This window comes from Psammomys obesus, unplaced genomic scaffold (genome assembly GCF_907164565.1).
Source record: "Psammomys obesus unplaced genomic scaffold, mPsaObe1.curated_primary_1811, whole genome shotgun sequence".
NCBI classification, from domain to species: domain Eukaryota; kingdom Metazoa; phylum Chordata; class Mammalia; order Rodentia; family Muridae; genus Psammomys; species Psammomys obesus.
Genome location: NW_026596460.1, coordinates 5,773,819 through 5,799,253, shown reverse-complemented (window position 1 = coordinate 5,799,253; position 25,435 = coordinate 5,773,819). Strand labels below are relative to the sequence as shown.

Genomic DNA, 25,435 nt, shown 5'->3' with positions numbered 1-25,435 from the left:
TTAGAATTGGTAGAACTCTTCTCCATCCCCCTCACCAAGGTCTAGTCCAAGATTCAAATGTCCCAGGGTGTTTCGACGAAGAATTTCCCAGCCACGGTGACTATTGCTGCTTAAGGATGTAGTCCTAGACAAAGAAGGTGTTTGGGGGACCACTGAGCCTCTAGTTAAAGTCCCAATATCAGTCCCAGAAGGCTGTTTCTCAGAAAGCTGCTCCTGCACCTCCTCCTTGTCTGAAGATTTGAAAGCTTCCACATAGCGAAGTACTCGATAAGGATTCTGGTCATGGTGGTGCTCAACCCTGGAAGAAAACAGAAGGAACTCACTAGAGGTTGGTGAAGATGGGTCATAGAACAAAGCAGAGGGACAGGTGGAAAAAAAGAGATGCTAGAAAATAAAAGGAGAGACCAGAACTGAAGCAAGAAGAACATCTAGGATGGAAGGGGCAAAAGAGAAAGGAGTGAAAGCTAACCTGAGAATGAGGTGGGAGAAGTGAGGAAGTCAGCTCTGGAGAGTAATGGGATATGGGCTGTGCTATATGTGGCAACATGACAGAGAAAAAAGATAAGAGATTTGAGTGTCCTGAGGTTTACAGTATCTAATTCAAGATGTATCAGTGAGGGGTGAGGAGAGCCAAACAGGGGATAAGGGTTATCTGTTATGTAAGAAGGCAGAGTCATGTCCAAAGCATAGTGAAAATGAGGATAAGGAAATAACATGAGTAAACACCAGTGAAACAAATGGGACAGCCCATATCCATGCCTGAGCACTTACACGTCTGTACTTCTACTGTTCCACACACCACTGCCCTGTAGTAAACACAGCTTGCCATTGTTTTCTAACCCCCCACTGACACTTCCCCTCCCTCTCTCCCAACTCTGCAGTATTGCAATCGTTGCTCTCACTCTCAGAAACTCCATCTGCAGGTTTCACATACACACTGTCACACACCTTAAGAACCAGCGGTTCCCCAAGCCATACTCGCAGCCACAGATACCAGAGCGAGGCCACAGAAAGCGAGGCATCTTCCTTTCCAGCATCACTGTGGTGGCCACAACCTGGAAGGAGAAAGAGCCATGAGGGACAGAGAGACACAGGGCTACCAACAAAGGAAACAAAAACCAGCTTGCTTAAGGGAGACCCTGGAGACTAATGGTAAGGACCACTGCTCATCTATATCAGAGCTTGTCCCAGATAACCTGGCTATCTCAGTAACACAGAGTAGATGTTTTTGTTTTTAACAAGAATGAGCTTTTCATTATTATTCATACATTCAGAGAGTGAGTCATTCCAAACTAATGTGATTTCCTCCCCTCCCCCACCATAGGAAAGCCACAGACCAATGACATTGACTTAAATAAAAATATTAAATAGGATCTGTATGATGTCAGGAGCGAAACAGGGCAGCTCCAGTTCAGGGACTTCTTAACAAATTAATAATCCATATCTTCAAAAGGGAAAGGTTTGATTAATGTCTGTGTACTTGGCAAGGACATTTCCAGTAGTATGTCCCATGCTTTGTCCTTTGTCCTGCTCTCATTAATTAGCTAGATGAAACAGACATCAAGCTTATTAAATGTGCCTATGACACAGAACTGAGAAGTATACATAATCTGTGTGGTGACAAAAGCAATAGAAAATGGTTTCACCAAATCGGAATGTTACGGTAAAGCCAACAACACAAAAAGTAACAGAACAAAATGTAAAGTATTTTTCTTATGCTTGAGGAGTAAAGCTCATTCGTGTGACAAAAATCCAAGGGTTATAGCTGATTGTGAATTTAGATTGGGCCAGTTGTATATCTAATAAAAAACTGACCCCATTTTGCATGTGATTAACTGTAAGTAGTATTTCTTCCATAATAAGAAAAAGCCTCTTCTGGGACTTTACTGCGCCCACCAAACCAGGAACTAGTCTAGCATTAAGAGGATTATGAGCTCTTTGATCATCTCCCCAAAGGGGGGAGGATGGGCAGCTTTACTAGGCCACAGAGGAAGACAATGCAGACAGTCCTGATGAGACCTGATAGGTTAGGGTGAGAAGGAAGGGGAGGAGGACCTCCCCTATCAGAGGACTAGGGAAGGTACATGGGATGAGAAGAAGGGGAGGGCGGGACTGAGAGGGGATGAGGGAGGGAGCTACAGCTGGGATATAAAATGAATAAATTTTAATAAATAAAAAATTTAAAAAGAGGATTATGAGCATAGTGTACAGTCCAGGTGGATAAGGGTGAGAAGGCTATTGATGCAAGGAGCTGTCAATCCCTAAATTAGGCAACTCTCTGTAACACATCCCTCTACTTTTCCTTGTTATCTTTCCTTCTCTTGGTCCCTTAGTTGTACCAGCTTCTCTCCTACCTCAGGATTTCAATCATGTTACTGGGAAGATTTTCTTCTTTTCTCTAAAATGAGTATTCACTGTTCTCCTTCATTTAGCCTTCCCCTGACCCAATGGAGCCTATCCTTTTCCTAGATTATCACTTAACCACTTTCAGACAACCAGTTAGAATAGATGGAGCTGCACAGTTGGTCTGTTCTTCCTAACAGACTGGAGAAGAGGCCACCTCATCTCCTTATTGCTGTTGCTGCCTCCACTGTTCAGCCAGTGACCTCGTCTTAAATTCAAAAATAAATCTTCCATCTAAACTTTGTTACAATCCCATGGAACTTAGAATGAACTGTCTTGGGTCAAATATGCTTTTAATTTTATTTTTTGAGATGTTGGGAATCCAGCTTCCAACTTGGACATGCTACGCAAGCACAGTACTATTCAACAGCAGCCCAGCCTAAAAGCATTCTTTTAAAGCCTGTATTGTTCAATGTCACAAGAATCTTGAATGGAACTTGAGTCTTCAATGAAACTTGAATGGGACCATTAGACTTATGCAAAGAACTGTACCCTAGCCCCATTCCCTTAGATGCCCGGAGCTTCTTAGACATTGTTTTGTCAATCTTATGGGGCTGATTTACCTAAGAAAAGAGAGTCAGGCTGAACAGGCAGAACAGGGAAACTGATAGGATGTGTAAGGTAGGGACTGAATCCTAGATTTATATCTAAATCTAGTTTGATTTTCTAAACTTCCTGGTTATAAGGATCAGCTTATCCACCCCACCTCTACAAAAAGTTGTTTGGGTTTGGTTTGTTTCTCTTTGGGATCATGCACTTTCATCAATATAACCCTAATCTTAGCTAGCTAGTCTTACCCATGTTTAGCATCTGTTATAATCATTCCTCTCTTGATAAAAGCATTTCCTAGCTTTCTATTTAAATTCCTCAGTTGGATCTCTTCTTAGCACAATGTACTTCTCTGTAGCATTTTTATTTCTTTGAGTATTCAGCCTCCTATGAAGGGATTTTCTTGGGGTCTGTATTTCCTATACATTGGCCTGGAGCACTGAGAATGCCTGTGATAGCTAGGTTTTGTGTCCCAGATCCTAAACTTCACTACATATGACAGGCTTTTGAGGACCATTGCCCACTATATAATTATCTGGAGGATAAACAATGATCATAGTCAAATATTTATATAAAACTTGTGTAGAAGGATATGTGCTCTCTGATACATAGAGGGGAAAAAAATCTGAGGTTGAAGAACAGAATTATAGCAAGATAGGTTTTTGTTCACTATAATATGAATGCTTCTAATAATAAACTTTTCACATTTTGGAAAACTCCTATTCTCTGAAACCTTACTCAAATACACAAGATAATAAGGTCATACTTAGACTAAAGAATAAGCTGAATGATTTTCATACCAATATATAATTATACTGAGAAGCAGCTCAATTACTTCTTTGCAATATTTGGAACATAGCTCCTAACTGTAGTATTTGATTAGCTTATTGTGATACAAAGAAAAGATATAATAGAAACTTATATAGAATCTAACAGAAGAGAAGGTCTAAATGTAAGAGCTACATTACACAAGAACAAAACATTCTTGTTCCCTGTGGATTCAGACTACTGGATCCACTTTTTACCTGTGATAAATAGCCCAACTTCATGTTTAGATCCTCCATTCTATCATGCTTCTGTCCCCTCCACCCACCCACACAAACTTCAGGTTGATGTAAATGTAACTGAAGCAATAGCCTCTTGGGATAATTCTGTTAATCTACTAAAAGTGGTCCACAATAAACACATCCTACTGTAATGTTTCATTCCAGTTCATGCCTCTTTGCAAGGTCAATAGCAGTGAACTTACCTGAGCTCTCCAGAGCTCATCCCTCTCCTGGGCCACTCGCCAGTGAGTATCACCCATCATGGCAATGAACAGGTTGAGCATGAGCAGTGTGGCAATGATGGAAAAAGCAGAATAAGTGAGGCTGTACATGAAGGGCAGATCCACACTGTAATTGGCCGGGCCATCAATGTTGGTGAGGAAAAGCTCGAAGGTGCTAAACATTGCTGTGGGGTAGTCAGAGAATTCCCCCAGATTATCTGGGTCCTCCGTCTGGAAAATGATATAGAAGGCTGCTCCGTCCGGGAAGGTGAAGATGGGAAATGAAATTGTCATGATAAGTATGGACTTGGTTATTCTCAGTTTACCTCCCTCAGTTTATACACGTGTACACAGTACTATGCATTCACAATAAAGTTATCTTAGAGCTGGCTAAACCCAAGAATCCTGACTAAATTCAGTGGTATGGGTAATGATAACACTCAGCCATTTACCAAAAACAATTATATGGGTATGGATATGCATATTAAGTTGTATAACAGGTGATTACCTTTTGGAAAGCCAAATATTTGAAAGATAAGTCATTAAGAGAATGTACTGAATCTTGAATGATTTTGAAGAACAGAGCTAAAAGATAAGGCTGAAAGAGCACCCTTTAATCTTCAAGACCTCTAGATAACTACTCATTTTAGAACTTGCTGGGCGAGCTTTGACCATCACAGAAAAGCTATCTCTGATTGGTGTGCAGCCTACCACATGGCAGGTTATACTGGATCCTTAAAACAGCACTAGACCTTTTGCTTCTCTCTGTATGGGATACTGAAAATGTGGCAAGGTGATCCCAAGATCATGTAAAGAGTCTGTATGAACTATGTGTTTCCTTAAGTGAAATCACAAGTTCAGTGACTGTATAAGCAGTGATCATTTATGGGATTAGTAGTACAGGGCATCTTTAGGAAACAACTCTCACTGTTCTCCTAATTGGAGTCTGTATATGGGTAAGTAAATTTGCGGTAAGGAGAAAGAAGAAAATTTACAGCAGGCCTCACAGGATGGAATGCTCCAGACAGCCTGTTTGATTCTTTCACACTTAAGGTCTTAGTTCATTTTTAAAATCTAACATTTTGTGGGAAACCTCATTGAACAGAGTAGTCTCTAGAGATAGTAACAGAATTTGGTAACTATGAAGGGCAGGGTTCTCAGAGATCTCTTTCTTTGTGCACCCTCTTCTCTAACGGGGGATCAGTTACAGACATGAAAGACTGTGTTAACATTGCAGGTTTTTCATGAATCAGACCTGAGTCTTCTTCCTATGATATGAACTCTCGTTTACTCTATGCTCTGTTCTCTCTGCTGGCCATTTCTTCCTGTCCTGGACTTTCTCTGCTGCTTTTCACTCCCCACTGCACCTAGTTATCCCCATTCTCTGAGTCTCTCATTTTCTGGACTCCTCTCAGTTTGGACTCTGCCACGTCTCAGGCTTTCCAAACTCTTAATCTGTATCTCCTTTTTACAGTCTTTTCTTTTTTTCAATATTTTAAATGACTACACATAGAAAGAGGACACTGTCTGTCTTATTGCATACCTTTTATTTATTCTACTGAACTGTGAATACGACAGAGTGCAACATGGCATTGTCCCTATTTGCCCAGAGCTTAAAAGAGTCACAACTATTCAGTGGTTTATGTCTCTCTTTCTGCAATATTTCTTTAAGGGATTTGCAGCACAGTTAACTGACATGAATCTTGCTGGCTCAGAGCTCATGAGGCTTCCAGGCCAACCTGGGTAGTCCCTTTGTATGGATAGGGGTGTGGTGTTAGATGTACTTTCTAATAGGAAATGACAACAATGAAATTAAGTGAAAGCGAGAACTGAGAACAGAGTCAACTTCCTGAAGATCTGATTCTAACAGTCTAGAATTAGTGCTGTTACCTGAGGAAAATCCCAAGATGACCATAGCCATCAGCCAGCAGAAGCGCAGTAAGTCTCCAAAAATCATCTACAGGAAACAAAGAAGAAGAAGAAGGACAGGATGACTTTTTCTCCACTGTCTCTGGGCAGCTGTTGTTAACAGCTCTAAACGTCCCATGATGCCTCCAGCTCTGCTCTGAACAGCACTTTCTCTTTGCAGCTATCACTACTCTTCTATCTGTGACGGTCCTGTTTCCAAATCAGAGGGAAGTTTGGGAAAGCACTGACCTTCTGAATCATGATTGTGAAGGGGCCCAGCATCTGGAATCCTCGAGCGAAGTACATGACACTACACCAGCCCAGTACCAGGGCCATGGATATGGGCACCACCTCCCCATTCACACTGGTAAGCCTCATCACCATGGTCACCAGCACAAGGGAGGCATATGTGATGCTGGAGTGAGAGCAGAAAGCAAAAAGGCATGAGGTATGAGCTGAGAATATTCTGGATCTACTACAGAATGATGGTGACTTGGCTGGCGCCCACACATTCAAGCTAAGTCTTAAGAGCTGAAACACACATACAAATCCATTGAGCAGAAATCCCTGGAGTGTTACCTGACATCTAGGTTTCAGCAAGTGAACTGGAGACCTAAAACACTCTAGTGAAAGAAATCAGGGCCTGAAGGAAGACACTCACATGATTACATGGAATGGGCCCCCGAGAACTGTCTGTCCAAAGTAGCGAGAGGCACCAACTCTGAAGATGTCTGGGATCTAGGTAAAGACGATAAAGCAAAATAATAATATATACTGCAATTCAATATGGTATCTTGGTGAATTGCTTTATCCCATACTCCCCTGCTCCTCACCTCTAGGAGTAGAATAACCACAGCTCCAATGACTGTCACCAGCTCTCCTACCAGCCGGATGTTATCCTGGTAAGTCACATATGCTTCCTGTGGAAGGAAATCAGAACAAGAACTATCGCTTTATGTGAAAAGTTGTAGCCTTTGGTGCCTATTGTCTAAAGCTGTCAAGAGGTCTCCAAGACCTTCTTACAACCAGCACCCTCCCCCCTCCCCATTATAACCTCCATTCTGGCTAACACTGTGACTAGGACGTGAGTGACACATCCAAGGTTTTCTTATAAGGTATTGAGTGGATCTACTCTATGGCAATGCTATCTCCTTCATATATGTTGTAAGTAATAAGTTCCCTACATATAATGAGCAGATTAGATCACATTTCCGAGCAGCAAAATGACCACATGACTTACTGGGCCCCATGCTACATGCCTGTAATTCCAGCATTCAAGAGAATGAGAATGAGAGAGAACAGCAGAGCATAAATGCAAGGCCAGCTTGGGATACACAGTGAAACCTTGTTTAATTAAGTAAGAAAATAAGACAAACAAAACAAGAGAGCATGCCAAGTGAATAAGAGAGCTTAGGAGATGTTGATGAGAGTTTCTGCCATGGAAAGAATCCAAATGCTCCAATCTCTGCTCTAATCTCATTGTGGCTCCCACTCATTTTTAAGCATATCTCAGAATTCAGGGGCCTCTATGGACCCCACACTTACTAGCTCTAATGAGACTTTGAAGCATTGAAGATGTCTAAACTTAAGGGTTATCATTTAAGATAAAAACTCTAATGCTCACCTCCTGGAGATAGTGTAAAGATAACAGCAGGGAATACTTTAAACCACAAAAGGCCATAAAATATTCATTGTAGTCTTACTATGATTTGGCAGTACAGAATAGGGTAGAAATAGGCCTAGATATGGATTTTAGTTTTCTGAAAGGGCTCTGATTTTTCTGAGAAGTCCAGACAATTCTGGAGTGAAGGTGGGATAAAGGCCATCCTACTTCAACATCATGCAGATATGATGATGTCATTCTTCATTTAAGACCCTTACCTAGTTAGAAGTCATGACCCCATTTGAAAATACAAGGAAGTTTTTGGACCACTTCTGGAAAAAAATTATAAACAGATAATTTCATCATGGAATTATACATCTAAGCCCAGGAAATTAAAGTAGCTTTGGGGCTGCACCATAGTTTCTTGTTTTCTGGTTATTTGTTTTCTTTCTTATTTTGTGCTCAGCCCTGGCAACTCCATGAACTCACTTTCTTCTCTACTGAAATTCAGTTCACAGAATACATCCCTTTATTTATTGCCTTCGTAGCATCTATCTCTTATTGCAAACCATGCCAATTTACTTTTAAACTGTAGGTAAGTAGAAGAATAAATAGTAAACACATAACTTTATAAATAACTTTAAATTAAAAAAAAGTAGACAAGTGAATCTGTTCCTGCACAAAAATTTTCAAATTTCTTTGAAAACTTTGTATTTTGGTAAGTAGGTCTAGACCAGTGTTCTCAACCTTCCTAGTGCTGTGACCCTTTAATACAGTTCATGTTGTGGATTACTCACAACCACAAAATTTTCATTGCTACTTCACAACTGTACTTTTGATACTGTTATGAATTGTAATGTAAACATCTGACGTGCAACCCAACGGGTCCCCACCCATAGGTTGAGAGCCTCTTGTCTAGACACTGTTGTCAATCTTTTCTTGTTTGAGTTAAAAAGAGAAACAGAGCTAGGTCTGATGGTAAAAGCCTGCTATCCCAGCAACCTCGAAGTGGAATCCATGGCCAAATCCCAGCGACGAAGAGATGAAGTCAGGAGGGATAGGAATTGAAGCCCTTTGTTTGACTGTGTAACAAATTTGAGTCCAGCCTGCTCCACCTGAGATCTTGTTTTGAAAGAAAGGGGTCAGGAGGTTGTAAATACTGCTCAGAGGGCAGAGACATAGAGCTGCTAAGATTAGAGTGCCTCTAGAGGCCAGTGGAGCAATGACACCATCAGTGCCCTTACATGATGAAAAACAGGGAACTTGGAGGCAAAACATGCAACCAATCTCTCTTTCAGGGGCTCCCCACCACACCACAGCAGCCCTTCTTTTGCCATTCAGCAGATTTCTCTATATGAAGGCATTCCTCCGCACAAATTCACCACTCAGCTATGCTTCTAGAGACTGCCAGCTTTTGCTTGAGCTTCAGGCTGCCTTTTCTCCAAGGTTCCTATCTCTTAAACCCAGCTGCAGAGTGTGAGACCTTCTACAAAAGCAGACCCCAAAACAAAGGGATTTGTTTTTTGTCTTTTAAGAATCTATTTTCCATGCGTGTGTGTGTGTGTGTGTGTGTGTGTGTGTGTGTGTGTATGAAATGTGTCATTGGAATAAGTTTGTTAGGCACTTAAAGCATTAGCCCTTTGATTGTAGTATTTTATACTGACATAAAACTGGTTTTGGTTTAAAATGAGTATTTTTATAGTGTTAAGAAAATGGGCCGGGCATGGTAGTACACACCTGTAACCTGTAATCCCAGCTCAGGGAGGCAGAAGCAAGGCAGAGCTCAGTGAGTTCAAGGCCAGCCTGGTCTACAAGCAAGCCCAGGACAGCCAAAACTATACAAAGACACCCTGTCTTAAAGGAAGGAAGGAAGGAAGGAAGGAAGGAAGGAAGGAAGGAAGGAAGGAAGGAAGGAAGGAAGGAGAGGGAGGGAGAAAGAAAAGAAAGAAAGAAAGAGAGAGAAAGAAAGAAAGAAAGAAAGAAAGAAAGAAAGAAAGAAGGAAGGAAGGAAGGAGAAAATGGTAATGCCTAAAAATACAGAGACCTTGCATTTCAATGACGCATCTCTGATATCTCAGGAAGTGATAAGGATTCCTCTAAACTATCCTAAGCTTCCCTAGAATTAGGTCCAAATAAATAATAAATTTGCCTTTTGAAGTTTTAGAATTTTATCCTTTAGGGATTGCAATCAAGATGTCTTGCCTAAATTAAACATGTAATTTATAGGTCTCCTGATTTGTGGTTCTTAAAAAAAAAAAAAAAAAAAAAAAGGTTTGGAATTAAGGTTGTGTTCGATAAACTGTGTTCCAGCCACTCAGTCTCAACTCCTGCTTGTTCAGCTTCTCAGTTCTTTTAATGCTTCACTTTATTTCATTTCCCAGGACCTAATGCCTTCAGGTGAGTACCTGGCTGTCTATCACCATTTTTACTCTGCATCTCTGTATTCCACTTCCCTCCAAGTTCCAAGACTAATCTTTTGTGAATGTGAACATTTGACGTGACTTTTGTTTTATATCTTTCTGAGCTGTCCAGTGCCTTCAGGATAAAAACACAGATGGTATTAGCCAGTGTTCCCTAAGTACTTTTCAAAGTAGAAAGTCATTAGATAGATTCTGAACATGTTTAACAAACAGGGATAGAAGCAGAGGATCCTTGGGGGGGAGGGGGAGGAAGGTAAAACCTGGTTGATCCCCCTGGAATGAGAAATGAATGGGGAAGAGTGATAGGCCAAGATGTAATTGCTATTTTGTTTTATTTGTTTCTAGTTCTGTTTGTTTGTTTTTGTTTTGTTGTCCTGTTTCGAGACATCTGTCTTACCATTTAGCCCTTTGCTGGCCTGGAACATGTTTTATAGACAAGGTTGGCTTCAAATTCATCGGTGATCCTTCCGCTTCTACTTCCTGAATGCTCGAATTCCAGGTGTGTGCCATCACATTAGCACTGCTGTTTGATTTTTAAAATTATGTTTTTGTGTTCTTTCAATTAAGAGTGTTCATTGTTACATAAGAATGAAGTGTAAAGCCTAGACTAACTAACATATTTACAAAACCCATTGTTCTGACATGTCTGTCTTATGTGTTTGTGCTCTGTGTAGACTGCAGACACACTAAGTTATGGGGTCCTGTTAACCAGCCCTTAAAGCAGAAGGTACTCTTTCCTGGAGAAACCTCTGCCACATCTGTCTTGTTCATCCCTTCCTGATTCAGGTCAGACTAACATCTGCCTGAATTCTCCTTTCATGCCTTTCTGCAACTAGCTCAGATGTGTCCCTGCGGGCTCTCAGTATTGCTCTGATTATAGACCTCGCCTAGAGCACTGAAATGTCTGGGCACTCTATATCTCTTAGAGCACCTGAGGACATTAGCATCTTCTACTTTTAACTCACAGTTTACAACATTGTGAGAAAGTATTCATTTAGCAGAAAAGCGAAGAAGAAAGGGGGACATGGGAGCTGCAGAGAAGCATCTTTCCCTGGAAGCTGAAGGTGAAAGAGGGAAATAAACCAGTAAGTGGAAATGGAGAAGCATATTTGGATACAAACAAATGCAAAAGATGACACCTGACTCGGTTCTTCTAAGAATACCAGAGTCCTTGCTCAAGGTTGTCTGAAACATAAACATCATTTCACTCTACTCCTCTAAAAGTAAGTGTTTCCTACAAATAACCGGAATTTTCTGCATTGCCATGTGACTTAGAAATTTAGAAATTATTAACAGCTTGAAATTGTAGGAGTTGTGACAACCTGGAATTTAATTGTCGCTGATAACCAGATCCCTTGCAGGGATTGGTCACTCACACCTCATTGACAAGCCGTCTTTTATGAGCTGACTGTTGTGGATAACATTCTCAGGAGAGGGCATAGTAGAGCCTGAGGCACCAGGGAGTCGAAAGAGCTGGGCATGCACCTTGTAGAGAAAGGCCAGGAGTACTGACTACCCCAGTGCAAAAGCACAAATTGAAAATTCCAGCTCAAATTTTCGGTTTTCTCCCCCAAATCACAGACCTACAAAGGGCTCCCCTGCCAGTTAATGGAAGATTTCTCTGATTCTCTAAACTGAACAGGCTTTCCTGAACAGGACTGTCCACTAGAATTAACTGGTGAATGTCTACCATAACACAAATGCAAAGCAGGGTCCTGGGATGCTTTATGTCAATTCATTCCTTTTGTTTTTTTTTGTTTTTTTTTTTTTTTTAAGAAGACTTATAGGTTTTTATGGTATGCATCCTGAGGCAAGGACTTCTGGCCATAGGAGAATAAGATCCTAGGAAATATTACCTCCTCAGAATTTATGAGCCAGTCTTCTGTATTTTCTCAGGAAGATAGATTGGAAAATTTTCTCTCTTTTCCAAGAAGTGTTTAACTAACTGGCCACTCTTTGTGAGTTGCTCTTGTAAAGTTTTGCACACACACACTGCTTCTGCTTTTGTCTTACTTTGTTCTGGTATGCTTAGTTTTGTGGTTTGGTACAAGGTCTCATTATGCAGCTCAGGCTCACCTGGAATTTATAATCTTGGCTCACCCTGTCAAGTGCTACTTGCCATCCCTATGCCCTTTGCAATGGCATAGCCCTTCTCTTCACCTGCCATTCTAAGTCTTAAGGTGAAATCACACCTAAGTGGTTATATTGTTAACCATTACAGAGTTATAGAACTCAGAACCTCTGGTCATCTTCATTTGCTTTTAGTTCTTCATATCAACTATGTGAAAACCGTGGCGATCACTGAGAACTTTAAATTGAAAAAAAAAAGTAGTATGTGTATCTAGAGAAGTACAGAAATTAGCCTCAGAAGGCCAAGATCCAGGCCAATGTTTCGATAAAAGAATAAGGACCGAGAGATGGGGGGAGAGATTCTGGATGATAAAGACTCCATGTAGCACAAAAAATTCCACTCAACATGGTCTTCTTGTCCTTCTTCCCACACATTCCATTAAACCCAGTATTGTACCTGAGCACCTCCAGAGAGAGCTTTTAGATCAATACTCTTCTCTCTTGGTCTAAGAACAATTACCCATTCCCAAAGAAGTATGATTTACCCTATGTCTAACAGGTTAATGACATAAAATAACAGTGATGATTATGAAAACTAGAGAATAGAGAGTAGCCCAGAAGCAGAGAGTGGGAGCTATCTGATGTCCTTTCCTCACTTAGGGCATACTCACCTTTACAAGTGTTCTATATAAAAGGTGAGGGTGGTGGACCTAGGCTAGTTCAAAGCCTTGGGACACTGAGTTCTCATGCAATTCATATACAAGGGAAAAAAAGGACTAGGATATAGCATGTGACTCTGGAGGGAGAAATCTCCTGTCTTTATGTTTGCAATTCAAGGCTCTGGGTACTGGACACTTGAAGTCTACTAACGCCAACTTTGCTAACTGAATGTTTTGTGAGAAGGCTTAATATCTTTTATATTTGTAGCCGCTACTGTTTCAATGGTGCTCATTTATTTTTTTTTATGAGTAAGGGGAACATTAAATTTTATAATTCCTGCCATATAAGAATCAATCTACAGAATCACATCTTTACCTAGTAACGTACTTAAAACGCAACTTCTTGATCTTACCCCAGTTTTACTGCCAGAAACTTCATGTTAGCTTAACAGGGTCTTTAAAGCTTGACAAATTTATGCAAGGTTCACATAGAAAGGATGAAGTTGAGGTTACTTTTATCTCCCTGGCCCCCTGTTTATTGTATTTCCTTTCCTTGGCTTTAATTGGGATGTGTTCCACCAAAAACTGATTGGTAAGAGATTGTACAGAATTAGAGATCAGATGGTTTTTAAAGAGCTATGTGCCCTGGTTTGTCTGGACTGTATGAGAGAGAAGGGCATAAGGAATCATCAAATTTACTGTGACAAATGGATGATTTAGAAGGATAGGAATCCATGTGTAATTCCTGGAATTGTCCTCCCCTCACTGTCCACATCCATCACAAAGAAATGATGATTTTTACCTTCATTAAGTGTCCCAATGCTAGCTCTTCCTCACCACCTCCCCATGAAATCACTGTGCCAAGTCACCATTTTCCCTTGCTTGTTAAACTATAATAGACACCTGATTGATATCTCCACAGCTTCTTAACCCTTTATAGTCTGGTTTGTACCCTGGCATGGGGGTATGCTAAGGCTATACTAAGAGCATTCAGGAGGCTGAGACAGAAGGAGTGCCAAGAGTCTGAGGCTCTTGCAGCCCATGTAAAGAGTAGCAGGCTACTTTGGTCAGGTTAATTTCATATTTAAAATTCTTAGCATCCTGCAACTTTGAAGATGAAGATTAATCCTGAATATGGCTCAGAGCATCCTCCACAAGTTGGGAAGGGTCTGGCTTCACACTCTCATTTGTGGCACCTGGCTCAGTTCTCTGTTTCAGTCAATCTTCTTTCCTAGACAATGAAGAAGATTTTTCTGCCTTAGGCTCTGTGTACATGTATTCTTCTTGCCTAAAATTATTATTTTGCCTACAGTTTATTTTGACCTCAGCTCAGGACACAAAATTTTTCATAATTTTTTTTTCTGTTCTGCACAGGAACCAGATTTCCACTATACGCTATCTTAACACTGTGCCCTTCTTTTTTTTTTAACTTGGGTAAAATTTTAATGATAAGCAATTTGCAATAAAACAGATATTTATGAGCTAATTTTGTTAACGTACATCAATTTATAAATTTCTAGGCAAGAATACTAGTTACATTGTGTTTTGTGAAGATCATGGCTATTGAATTTCTAATACCTACATTAGTGGTTAGCATTATTTTTTCATTAGTGGAGTATTGAATATTTCTAAGAAAAGAAAACATCAGCAAAGAAGAACTTGACAGAATCTTTTCTAGGAGACAGAAGAGATAGATAGAAGATAGATGGATAGATAGACAAACAGACAGAGAGATAGACAGATATCTTGCTATAAAGTCCTGGCTAGACTGATACTCTGTATAAAATCAAGCAAGCCACTTAAATGTTAGGATAAGAGCTGCGTCATAATGATGGGTGTAAGTCAGTACTCTCATGACAAATGTTACAGAAAACATCTACGTGACCCTGTGGCTGGAAAGTTAGAAATATCCAGGATGGAATCTAGCGGTTCTCAGCCCTAGCTACAGATTAGTCACTTTAGTTCCTTTAAAATGCCAGTGCCAGTCCTCTGCTTCATGCATTCTGAACATTTGGGTCTCATTTGGATCATGGGACCTGTCTTTTTACTAGCTTCCTAAATCTGTACCACGTAGTCTTGTTTAAAAATACACAGATCTACAAAGCAATAAAATCTACTAGTGCAACTATTTAATTTCAGAAGTAGTATTAAAATCTAATCAGCCTCGCTCCCAGACCTTGAAAACTCTATGGCTGAACAGTGAAGCACATAGTCACTCAGACATGTCCAAATTTGAGTGGAGATAAATTAACTCCACCCTTACATTGCTCAGTTTTTATGTACTTTGTGCTGCCTAATGCAAGTAGAGGATTTTTCTCCCTCCCTTTCAAATATCCAGCATGGAACTGCTGGACTGTTCTCACAAAATCCCATACATGAAGCTAGAAGGTCATGGAGCCCAGTGGTTTCCATAGACCCTATAATACCTACGAAGATAGTCCAGAGTTTCCAGGAGCCCTGTGCTCCTATTGCTATTAGTGTCACCAACTATTAACGTATTTATTTAAGTAAAAGCTCTGGGGTAACTAATTGGCCAACAATTGAATTCAAGTCTAAATGGCATATTTTTATACCTTTGTATTTCTGAAACTTTTAAGTAGACAAAGTAGAAAAAAAGAACTTTATATTATTCAAGCAACTTGAAGTCCAGGAGCTGCTCTTTTTATCCAAAATGTCTTAGAACCAGACCATTTTAGAAACTCAGGGCCAAGACTTAAAGATTTACAGTAAAGAATAGGGACCTTTCATTGATGTTCTTTACTATCTAAATCTCTTATTATTGTATCCTTGACTTTCTTACTTCTTGTCCCATTGTCAAAGAAATATTTAATAAGAGACTTCTATTTTGTCCAGAATAACTGACTTAAGCCAAAAAAAAAAATCAAAGAAGTAAATATGTTAAGGAAAGAAAGAGGGATGTCTGGGGCATTTAGCTATCATTGTGCTATATTTAGTCCTGAGGCAAAGGAAGAGGATCTTCAAACATAATTTAGACTATCTGGGTCAAAGAAATATTTTTATGCACAGTTCACCCTGCCCCAATGAGAAAGACACATGTGAGACTTAACTGTAATGAATTGCTCTGCATCACCAAAGTTTAGATAGGGCAGAACCTCATCTATATTGTCAGTGTGTATAAGTGTGAGGCAAAGGTTTGCAAAGAATACATGGGAGGACACAGGGCCAAAGATAATGGGAAAGCCCCTCTGCTCTCAGCTTTCCTCATTACTGCTCATGTCCTTCAACCTCCTCATTACCATTGGTGTCATCCTTCTTCCCTAACTACCCCTATTGCAGATATTTGGCCTGAACTTTCATGCGCAGATGGAGCCACAGGAAGAAAAAATCCTCTGAGCACCTGTGTCTACCTCTAACATGTTGTTGTTATCACCATTTACGTTATGCTTTGTGATAAAACAATCTCTTTCCCTCTCTTCCCTCATACCTCTCCCTTCCTCTCTCTATCCCCCTCTTCGTCCTTCATTCCTCTCTTCTCTCTTCAGATAATTTTTATAGTTGAATAATAAGATATATTAGAGCCATGTTAAGTAAATTTTAAGTACACATGTATCTTATATATAATATATGACATATATTTATAGTAAAACCATAAATGTAATTCATTTATTTTATATGTCCTGTGTACATATAAATAAACCCAACACACATACATATGTGTGTATAGTTAGATATAGAAAAGGGAGAGAAAATATTAAAAAGAACATAAATAAGAAAGATAGAATATCTTCACCTAGTTTGGGCTTCTTGTCTCTGTTTGTGTGCTATTTTTACCTAACCCAACACATTCAAGGTTTTTTGCTCCTTGATTATAGAAAGTAGAACTTCTCTTTGGGACAAAATCACCCCCTTTCCTACCCATGTTTAACTTTTTCTATGGCTAGCTTCTATATGAACCATGGATCTCCAGCACCCAGCTCTTACTGATACTGCACATATTTCTTTTATTTTTTGTTTGTCCTGATCTCTTTTTATGGTGGGGGGGTTTAGGCACCAGGCCAAAACTTTACTGTTTCATAAATAACTGCCCCAGATGTTGTTCTACCAGTGACTACACATGTACAAAGCGACTCATCAGAGTCTATTCATTTTGTTACAACAAAAGGAGAACTTGCTCTTTTGGGGCATCATTTTTTATCTACTCCACAACTTACTTTTCCACCTTTACCACCCCAGAACTTTGCTGGACATCACAAAATGGCATGCCCCTGCAGGAATGATTTGTATTCAAGTGCTGCTCATTCTAGATAACCCACTATAAAGAGGAACTCTTTGGCAAATTATGTGGAATTTCACATAAGCATAAAGTTGGTAACACCAAATGTTATTCAAAGAAGTTTTTGTGAGAAGATCTGTAGCTTCCAGGACAAACACTTTTACTGATGAGGCATCACCAGTGGCCCCCATCTTCTGTCTAATTCCCACATTACTGATGAGGTGCTGGCAACAACCTAGGCCTGTGAACAGTGTCTTCCTTGAACAACATCAGTATGGTCCCCAACACCTCCACGTCGCCATTCCCTTTCATTCCTTTGAAGAAGAATTACCTGGAGTGGCTTCTGTTCCATGATGGTGTTGTCTCGAGAATGTGTGCGATTGGCATCCCGGGGCTTGAGGGGGCGATAAACACAGCATGCAGTAAAGCAGACCATGTAGAGGAGGTACAGCGCACCCAGGAGGCAGAAATAGGGCTGTCCATACTTCTTCCACTTCAGGCTCACCAGCTCTTTCACTGGGGTCTGTTCTAGAATCTGGCGAGCCTGTCAGAAAGAAAACACAATGCAGAATGAGCAGCACGGTGAGCAATGCTGAGTTTTGAACTGCATTGCCAATGACAAGGCTGTCATCATCCAGTCACTCATTTCTTTGACAGGCGATTAGAAGTTTCTATTGTATGCTGGGTTCTGTGCTAGTGCTATGGAGAAAGTACAACAGAAATAAAAACAGTGCATACAGGAACACCAAGGTTATGATAAATGAGTAGCAGGTAGGTGACTGAACTAAGCTAGGAAGGTCTGAGAAGCCATTGCTCATTTGCAGGTAAGATGTGGTTGGGATTGTGGGAGACTCTGTTGAGATTAGTGGGCAAAAATTTCATGGGAGAAATAAATGATAAGAAAGATCACTGTGCATATGCATGTTAGGTTTCACAGTAGGGAGTTTGATTTCTTTTTCCAAATGTAATAGAAAGCAACTGGGAAATCTAAGCAAGAAAACAGTCCAATTTGCATTAGAAGTATGGTTAGAATGGCAAATGGAGATGGTAGAATGTGGCAATAGTCTAAGCCAGATGGGATGGTGCTCTAAGAGAAGTAAACAGCAAGATGCAAATGAGAGAAGAAAACGGATGAAATAAAGCATTTGATAAAATAGGAGGAGGCAAATTCAAAGTAAATCAGACAGGATTAGGTAGAAAAAAAAAAAAAACTCCCTTGACGGTGGAGACAGTTTCCAGATATGCTCAACAATTCAGCGCAGGAAGTTGAAGGAGCCCCTAACCAGAGTATCTACTTTTGCCATAAAAATAGAAAAATTTTGTTCCTCAGATGGAACTAAGAGCGACATTCGCAAAACAATAAAACCCGGATCAAGACAGGTGATACTAAAGAGAAGTAGCTGGTACAGGATGTGTAAAACCCATCGGAGAATGCAGATAGTTAATACCTGATGTCAAAGAGCATGGGAGCATGCAGAGTCTGCACAGTGGGGTGAATTTCTTTGTTCTCCTAAGAAAGCCTGCTCAAACTTAAGGTGTTTCTAAGATTGTTCCAGAATCAGACGAAGTGGCTGTGCATTTTTTCTTCTGCTCATTAGTTGTAATAACCTCTCATGCTTTGTGGGTCTATAACTGTTCTTAGAAAATTGGTGTATAGCAGATATTCAACAGAAACTCAGTTTTTACCAATATCTTTAGGTTCATGAAAGAAAGGAATTATCCACTTTAGTCTCTTCCTTTCTCTATGCCAGTCAGTGCATTATGTCTGGTGTCTTTGTTGTGTGTTGTGCTATCTCTGGAATGTTTGATGCAAAACTCCTAGTGTTTTGTTTTTTGGGTTTTGAATTTTTCTTTGTTTTTCCTTTTCCCAGTGACTCACAGGTTCTCAAAGAGTCCCCTGGAAGGGTACATTTTTTTCTCTGGAGGCCCTGAGGTGTCAAGCACTCTAGAAACTCTTCATCCACCCTCAAAAGAATTTTTTCCTCTACCTAGGGCTAATCCTTCCTGCTTTACTTCAAATCTGCCTCTTCCTAGTTTTCCAAATGCCTCATCATCATCACACATTATCTTCTCTCCTTTGCATCTTGCTGTAGATGTCTTATCATATCTATGGTGAATTTTTCCCACCTTCATTTTGCTGCCTCTGTGCACAGTGTGCACTCTCAGCATGGCACAGATCCAAGTCTACTGCATATTTATGAGAACATCAATCCAAAAATTGAAGAAATTGGCTGAAAAGATATGGTGTTTTTTTGTTGTTGTTGTTGTTTGTTTTTTGGTTTGTTTGTTTTTTTTTTTTTTTTGCTTTATCTTTCTCATTGGTTCCTTTTGTATTGTTTGCAACAAAGTAGGTACTCAATATGCTGAATGATGGAAGGAAGAAAGGAAACAGAAAGAAAAGAAGGAAGGAAATAAGGAATGAAGTGACTCCAAGTTAGAAGGTTCTTCATCTGAAACGTTAGAATGAGATAAGTAAACAGAGAGACTAGAGTCAAGCAGGGGGAAGGTGATCACAGGAGATAAATGTTGGATGATATTTGCCCCTATGGTAACAATTTTCTTCTAGAGACTATTCTCTATATTCTCTATCAAGGCTGTGAAGTGTCCTGGGATTAAAATGTCTCCACATGTGAAAATGCAACATCTCAACATGCATTTCCTTATAGAAATATTCTGGACCTGTTATGGTATTCATACCTCTTTCTTCTTGGAGGACACCACAAGCTCTAGAAAGGACAACTCCTCACCCCAGGAGTCAATCTCTGTGAGGTCATAGAGGGAAGATGTTAGTGGCCCACATGACCACTGGATATGCTTCCGTTTCTGCATCAGGTGTTGAAACATCTGGTAAAGCAAGCAAAGATTTGAATGGTGAGTGTATTAGAAGAAGAGCTAGAGAACACCTATGGACCAAGTCAATTACCCATGCTATTGATGGCGTAGGAAGGGAAAGGTCCCTAAACAGAAACTTTAGGGATGGGAATGGCTTCTCACCACAGTGTTGCCTTCCACCCCAGCCAGCTTGAAAGGGGTGAGTCCTTCGTGGTTGGGCACAAGTTCCAGAGACTTCAGGTGGTCTCCCCCATCATAGGACAGTAGCAGGTTGTACATCTGGCAGGCAAAGGTTTTGTTGGGCTGAAGGATGAGTATGTGCAGTACTGTATTTCCTGCAGAGGACAGAGACTGCCATGTGACCATTGTAGCAGAACTGGTGACAACTTCATCCTAAGGTTTTCTCTCTCCACCCTACCGCCTCTCTCACACACACAACATCCAGAACTCCCTTTTGTCCCAGCTCTTACCCAGGGAGTCCTGGGCCCTGATGTCAGCTCCATGCTCAATGAGCATCCTAACAATCTCCTCACTACCAACACAGGCAGCAAAGGACAAAGGGTGCTCTCCTGTGGGCACAAAGAGATATGTGATAGAAGACAGGAAGATGAGATGAGAGGGATAGTTGCCCTCCAGGCCCTCAACTGCTTCCTCCTCCCGTATCTCAGCTGTGGCTTAAGATCGCTTGTCCAGTTAAACCCAAGGAAAAAATGTGACAAAGTGTTAGAGAAAGAATCAGGCTCTAGTTCTAAGACTTGGAAGGATTACCCCTTCCCAGTTTCTCAAAAGATGGAACCAAAGAAAGGTTCCTTCATAGCCTCCTCTCCTTTTGCCTAGTGCAGCTCTCTACATCCACTTTTTCTAAGCCTGACTCTGGAGCTCACCATAGTAGATAAGGTTGTGGGAACTGCGATGGAAGGCAGATCCTGTAGCTCTGGCAGAGACACTGGCTCCTCTGGCTAGCAGAGCGCGGACCAGGTTCACATTCTGGTTCATGACTGCGATGTGCAGTGCAGTCTGACCTGGCCCAGAGACAGCTGTGAGTCACAGTTCTGTTTAGAACATAATTCCCCAGAGCCCTTTACAGAAATTCTTGGACAGCTCTTAAGACAAATATTTTTTGTAGACTACAGAGTAGCCAGGGACCAAGAATAGTTAATCTCTTAGGTTTAACTAAGATAAAGAGAGAGAGACAGAGAGCTAGCTATGGTCTGAGGGACCCTGAGAAGACTAAAGGGTAATAATACATAATGAAAAGGGAGCCATGGAGGCTAAAGCCCCATATCTAGAACCCTCCACCACTTCCCTTAGCCCACCCTACAGACACATTTTAGAAATGATAGATCACCCACACACATTTGCTTCTGCTTTGAAATATCGTGAAGCCTCCTCACCTACAAAAGGCTCACACAACATGGACTCTGTGGCCAGGTATGGAGCAGCCTCCATCAGCATCATAGCAGCATCCAGGTTGTCATAGAGGGCTGCTACATGCAATGCTGTCTCCCCCAGAGCTCCTGGAGTGAAATAAGGCAAGAATACCAAACACTCTCAGCTCTCCTTTGAGAGGCTGCTGGCTCAGAAGCACCTTAGCAGCCTCTCCAAGCAGCCATTTCCCAACCCAATTCTATCCTACTAATTCTGATCTCACCTCTTTGTTGGAAGTCACAGTTCTGCTCAAGCTGAAGTTTCTTAAGTGTACACAGGTCATTTTCCTTGGCTGCTCTAAGCAGTGGAGACTCCCAAATACTAGAGAAAGATGTGTAGAAGCCCATTAGGAACCGTCACAGACAGGCCATGCTCCGAGGAGGCAGAAATGACTCTCACCATACACAGTAACAAATCAACTTTGCCATTCTTGAGTTATTTGTTTGACTAGAGGGATGAGATGACACTAGGGCAAGAGCTCGCTTTAAGGCTTCTCATCCTCTCACTTTAATACCTCCCATAAAATGCAGGCATGTGTGTGGTCAGTCTTAGCTGTAAGTAGATAAACAGATGGGACAGTTCTTCATATGGCTGAAGACATTGAACTTATGTCACAGGTCTCAAATTATTCAAGAGGGATTTATTGTGAAGTACTATGCAAATTGCCAGAGGAAAAAGCAACCAATAGTCCTATCTAGCTGTGACATCTATGAACCACAAAGCTGACCACAAGGGTACGATATCCTTAAGGTATAATAACAACATTCCTATCTTTGCAATGACCAACAGTTGTCTAATTGAACTTAAGGTCCAATCAACAGGAAAAAAAATCATACCTGATACTAGAAACACCCAACTTCATTGGGCTAGTAAGGACATGAATCTTAGAAGAGAACCTACTACCAGTACTTTGCTAGACCAGTGTAATTCTTAACAATATTCTATTACTTGTCTTTGTACCCACAAGGAAGTGTAGCTCCCAACAATTAAAGAAGCTTCTCAGCAAATGGAAACCATTACAGAAAAACCACAATTGGACACCGTACAGAGATCAATGGAACATGGAGATACAAGCTCCAGGACATACACCTTCAACACAACTCCTGCTCAAGAACATCACAGGAGAGAAGGTAGGAAGATTGTAAGAGCCAGAGGACCAGAAAGTCTGCTGTTAGACTGTGTCTCCTAGAAATGGTTGACTGAACAAGACCTAGTATCAACAGACATGCTAACTTGAAATGGAGAAAATGTTTGAGTCTCACCCCTAGACAAAGAACTATAGGCAACTAATGACTACTGAGGGGAAACTGCCTGTCCCAGAGATGAACTCCATAATTGTTTGTCTGACACAAAGTGGTCAACCCCAAAATTATTTAACACACTAACAATGAAAGCATACTCAGCAAGTTGTAACCCTATTTTTTTTACATGTGTGCGTATAAAACAATAATATGAAAGATAAAGGGGCCATTAAGTTTAAGGGAGGAATGGGGGAATGGGAAAGGCTGGAGGAAGGAAAGGGAAGAGGTAAAGTGATGTAACTATATTTTAGCTAGAAGCATACAAAATAAAAAAAAAAAACCAATTAATAAATTAACTAAACAAACAAGCCAGAAGGGATAGTTCTTGAGGAAAAAGAGCCTCCATACTGCAGTGGGTTTCAGAGTATCATTGTGGTAAAAAAAAAAAAAAAAAAAAAAAAAAAAAAAAAGACCTCAGGCCTGGTGGACTTTATCTAAGACACATAAACATGTCAAGAAGAGCCTGAAAGGTGAAAGGTGGACAAGGAGGAGGCTTTTCTGTCAGTTCTCCAGGTCCCCAGGCAAGCTAGACCTGTTCTCTGTAGCCAAGGGGAATTTGGAGACCCAACCTTGAAGAACTTAACTATTGGTAGAACTTACAAATCTTGTAAAATTCAGGACCCAGATCTAAGGGCTGTTAAAGGACTGGACTTCTACATTTGTCCCTACTCAAGTTCTCACCACTACTTCGGGTTGTTTAAACACACTTCTCAGCCGGAAATATAGTGTTTGGGGTGCCTATTGGTCATGCCTTTTTTTCATACTTAATCTTTAGACCTAAGACTCAAAATGCTTTGTTTTCAACAAAAGAGAAATGAGCACTGGGCTTCGTAGCTGGTTGATATGGTTCTCCTACAAATGCCCCTGAGTTAATCTTTGATTTTGACTTTGCCTAGACCTAATAGAATAGGAGATAAAACTGAAGCCAGTCTTCCTAGACAACATAGTTTGTGCTCCAATCATGAGCCTAGGATTTGTGGCCATAGGGAAAGCAGAGGAGACAGATTGATGGTTATTTCTCCTTGATATCTCTAGGTCCCCAATTTTTCTCTTCCATTGTCTCAAGGCAATCTGAGGAAAGAGAGAGAGGGAACTTTATAGTTAAAGAAATTTTTTATCCTGCATAATATTTTCAGAAGGAACTTAAAAAAACTAGAGGTCAGATTCCAATATCTCACTTAAGCTCTTGATCCCAGTTTTGCCTCATGGCACCAACCAGCCCAGAGTGACTAGGGATGATTCCAGAGTTTACTCCTTGTCTTGAGGTTACTATATAAGCACTTGTCCATCCTAACCCTTGACCACTACACCTCTGATGAGGAAAGGTACAGGGACAAATGATCTCAAAGTCTACCCTAGTCCCACTCAAGCACTGAGAAGCCAAAGTTCCCATTGCATAAGTGAAGCTTTGTGTATTAGCAGAGAACTTACACAGTGGAAGGACTCAGTACAAAAGAGAAATGCAAGACTCCTTCTTCACAATTATTAAAACTTTCCAGACAGGACAAACTGGACACTGAATCAAACCCAAGGCTCTTCTGAACCACGAGCAGGCATTCTGTATTGACTCATTCTATGTTCCATCCATCTCCTAAGGAGAAGCCAATCCTCCAAACACTCTGATGCAGAAGCTCACCTGAGGGAGCATCTCTAGTCCCTTGCCTGAACAACTTTTCCTCCTTCTGGACCTCAGAGTTCAGTTATGGAATGATCTATCTGGAGATGGATCAGCAACCCTGCATTAAAGGCCTTTAGTTATCTCCATGATCTCTGTCAACCATAATATGTTAAAAGGTAGAATTGAACTCAGTACTCCAATCTCACCTGAGTTGCCTTCTCAGCTGGTCACCTCCAAGTACCACACAAACAACCCCTCCCCCCTTTCTTTCTCAGGTAACCAAATTTCATTCTTCCGGATGACAACTCCTTAATCATTCTTTCATCAAGTCCTCTAAACAAAGGCTACTTCAAAACCTGTATGCATTGGTCCCTTCCCCACAAAACCTACTTCCCAGCAATCTTTGCTTGCTTGGCCTCCCCACCAACCCACCTAACTTCCTCTGTCTCTTTGGGTCCCTTTACTGCTTCCTTCCTTGAGGCAGGAGGACAAGTTTAACCCTCATGTGTCATTCTGCCCTCATTTTTACATCCATATTCAAGTAGTTTGCCACCTGCAAAGGCTGAAAAAGGTGAATACAGACAAGAGCCTGGCACTGAGTCTGAGTGCTTTCTCAAGGGAACAGGCTATGTACCAAAGGACTTAAAAGAATCTGTGAGGTGCTGTTGATACCCTGAAGAGCCTACCTCTTCTGCTGTAGCATGTGAAGCTGATCCAAGCGCTGGTCCCAGTCTTGTTCTCCGACCCACCAGTTGAATAGTTTCTGGAGTTTAATCCAAGGCGTTTTGACCCCCATGTTTTCTTGCAAAGACTTGGAACTTGTTCAAATATGATGAAAAGAGACAGTCTAAGAGGACAGCAGCTGAGGAGTCTCAGTCTGCTGGGCATGAAGACCCAGGTGAATATATCTTCGAGTGACTTGTGCCTGTGGTGGGTGGTGCGGTGGTGTGAATGTGTGCATGTGCAGTGAAGAAATTGCTGGGGGAAGAGGAGGAGGCCTTCCCAGAGGTAAGCCTGGGGGCACAAAGCTGCCTGGAGTGAGGAGGGAAAAAAGGAGGAGCCTTTTTGGTTCTTGGCAGTGGGCTGGGCAGCTGACACTGGGAGTGTTTGAGGGGTGGGGCCAAGGAATTCAGAGAGGGAGCA

General features: G+C 41.0%; 1 protein-coding gene across 1 annotated transcript; it reads right to left on the bottom strand.

The window, feature by feature from the left end:
* Trpv5 (transient receptor potential cation channel subfamily V member 5) lies at positions 1 to 25,088 on the bottom strand. The gene is made up of 15 exons (XM_055598330.1): positions 24,979 to 25,088; positions 21,597 to 21,694; positions 21,340 to 21,462; positions 20,830 to 20,967; positions 20,416 to 20,514; positions 20,108 to 20,280; positions 19,811 to 19,957; positions 17,445 to 17,657; positions 6,961 to 7,047; positions 6,789 to 6,865; positions 6,377 to 6,542; positions 6,110 to 6,176; positions 4,202 to 4,470; positions 949 to 1,055; positions 1 to 298 (listed from the first exon to the last, which is right to left on the bottom strand). The coding sequence occupies exons 1-15, from the start codon at positions 25,086 to 25,088 to the stop codon at positions 1 to 3; spliced, it is 2,172 nt and encodes a 723-aa protein (XP_055454305.1).
* Positions 25,089 to 25,435: the final 347 nt, after the last annotated feature.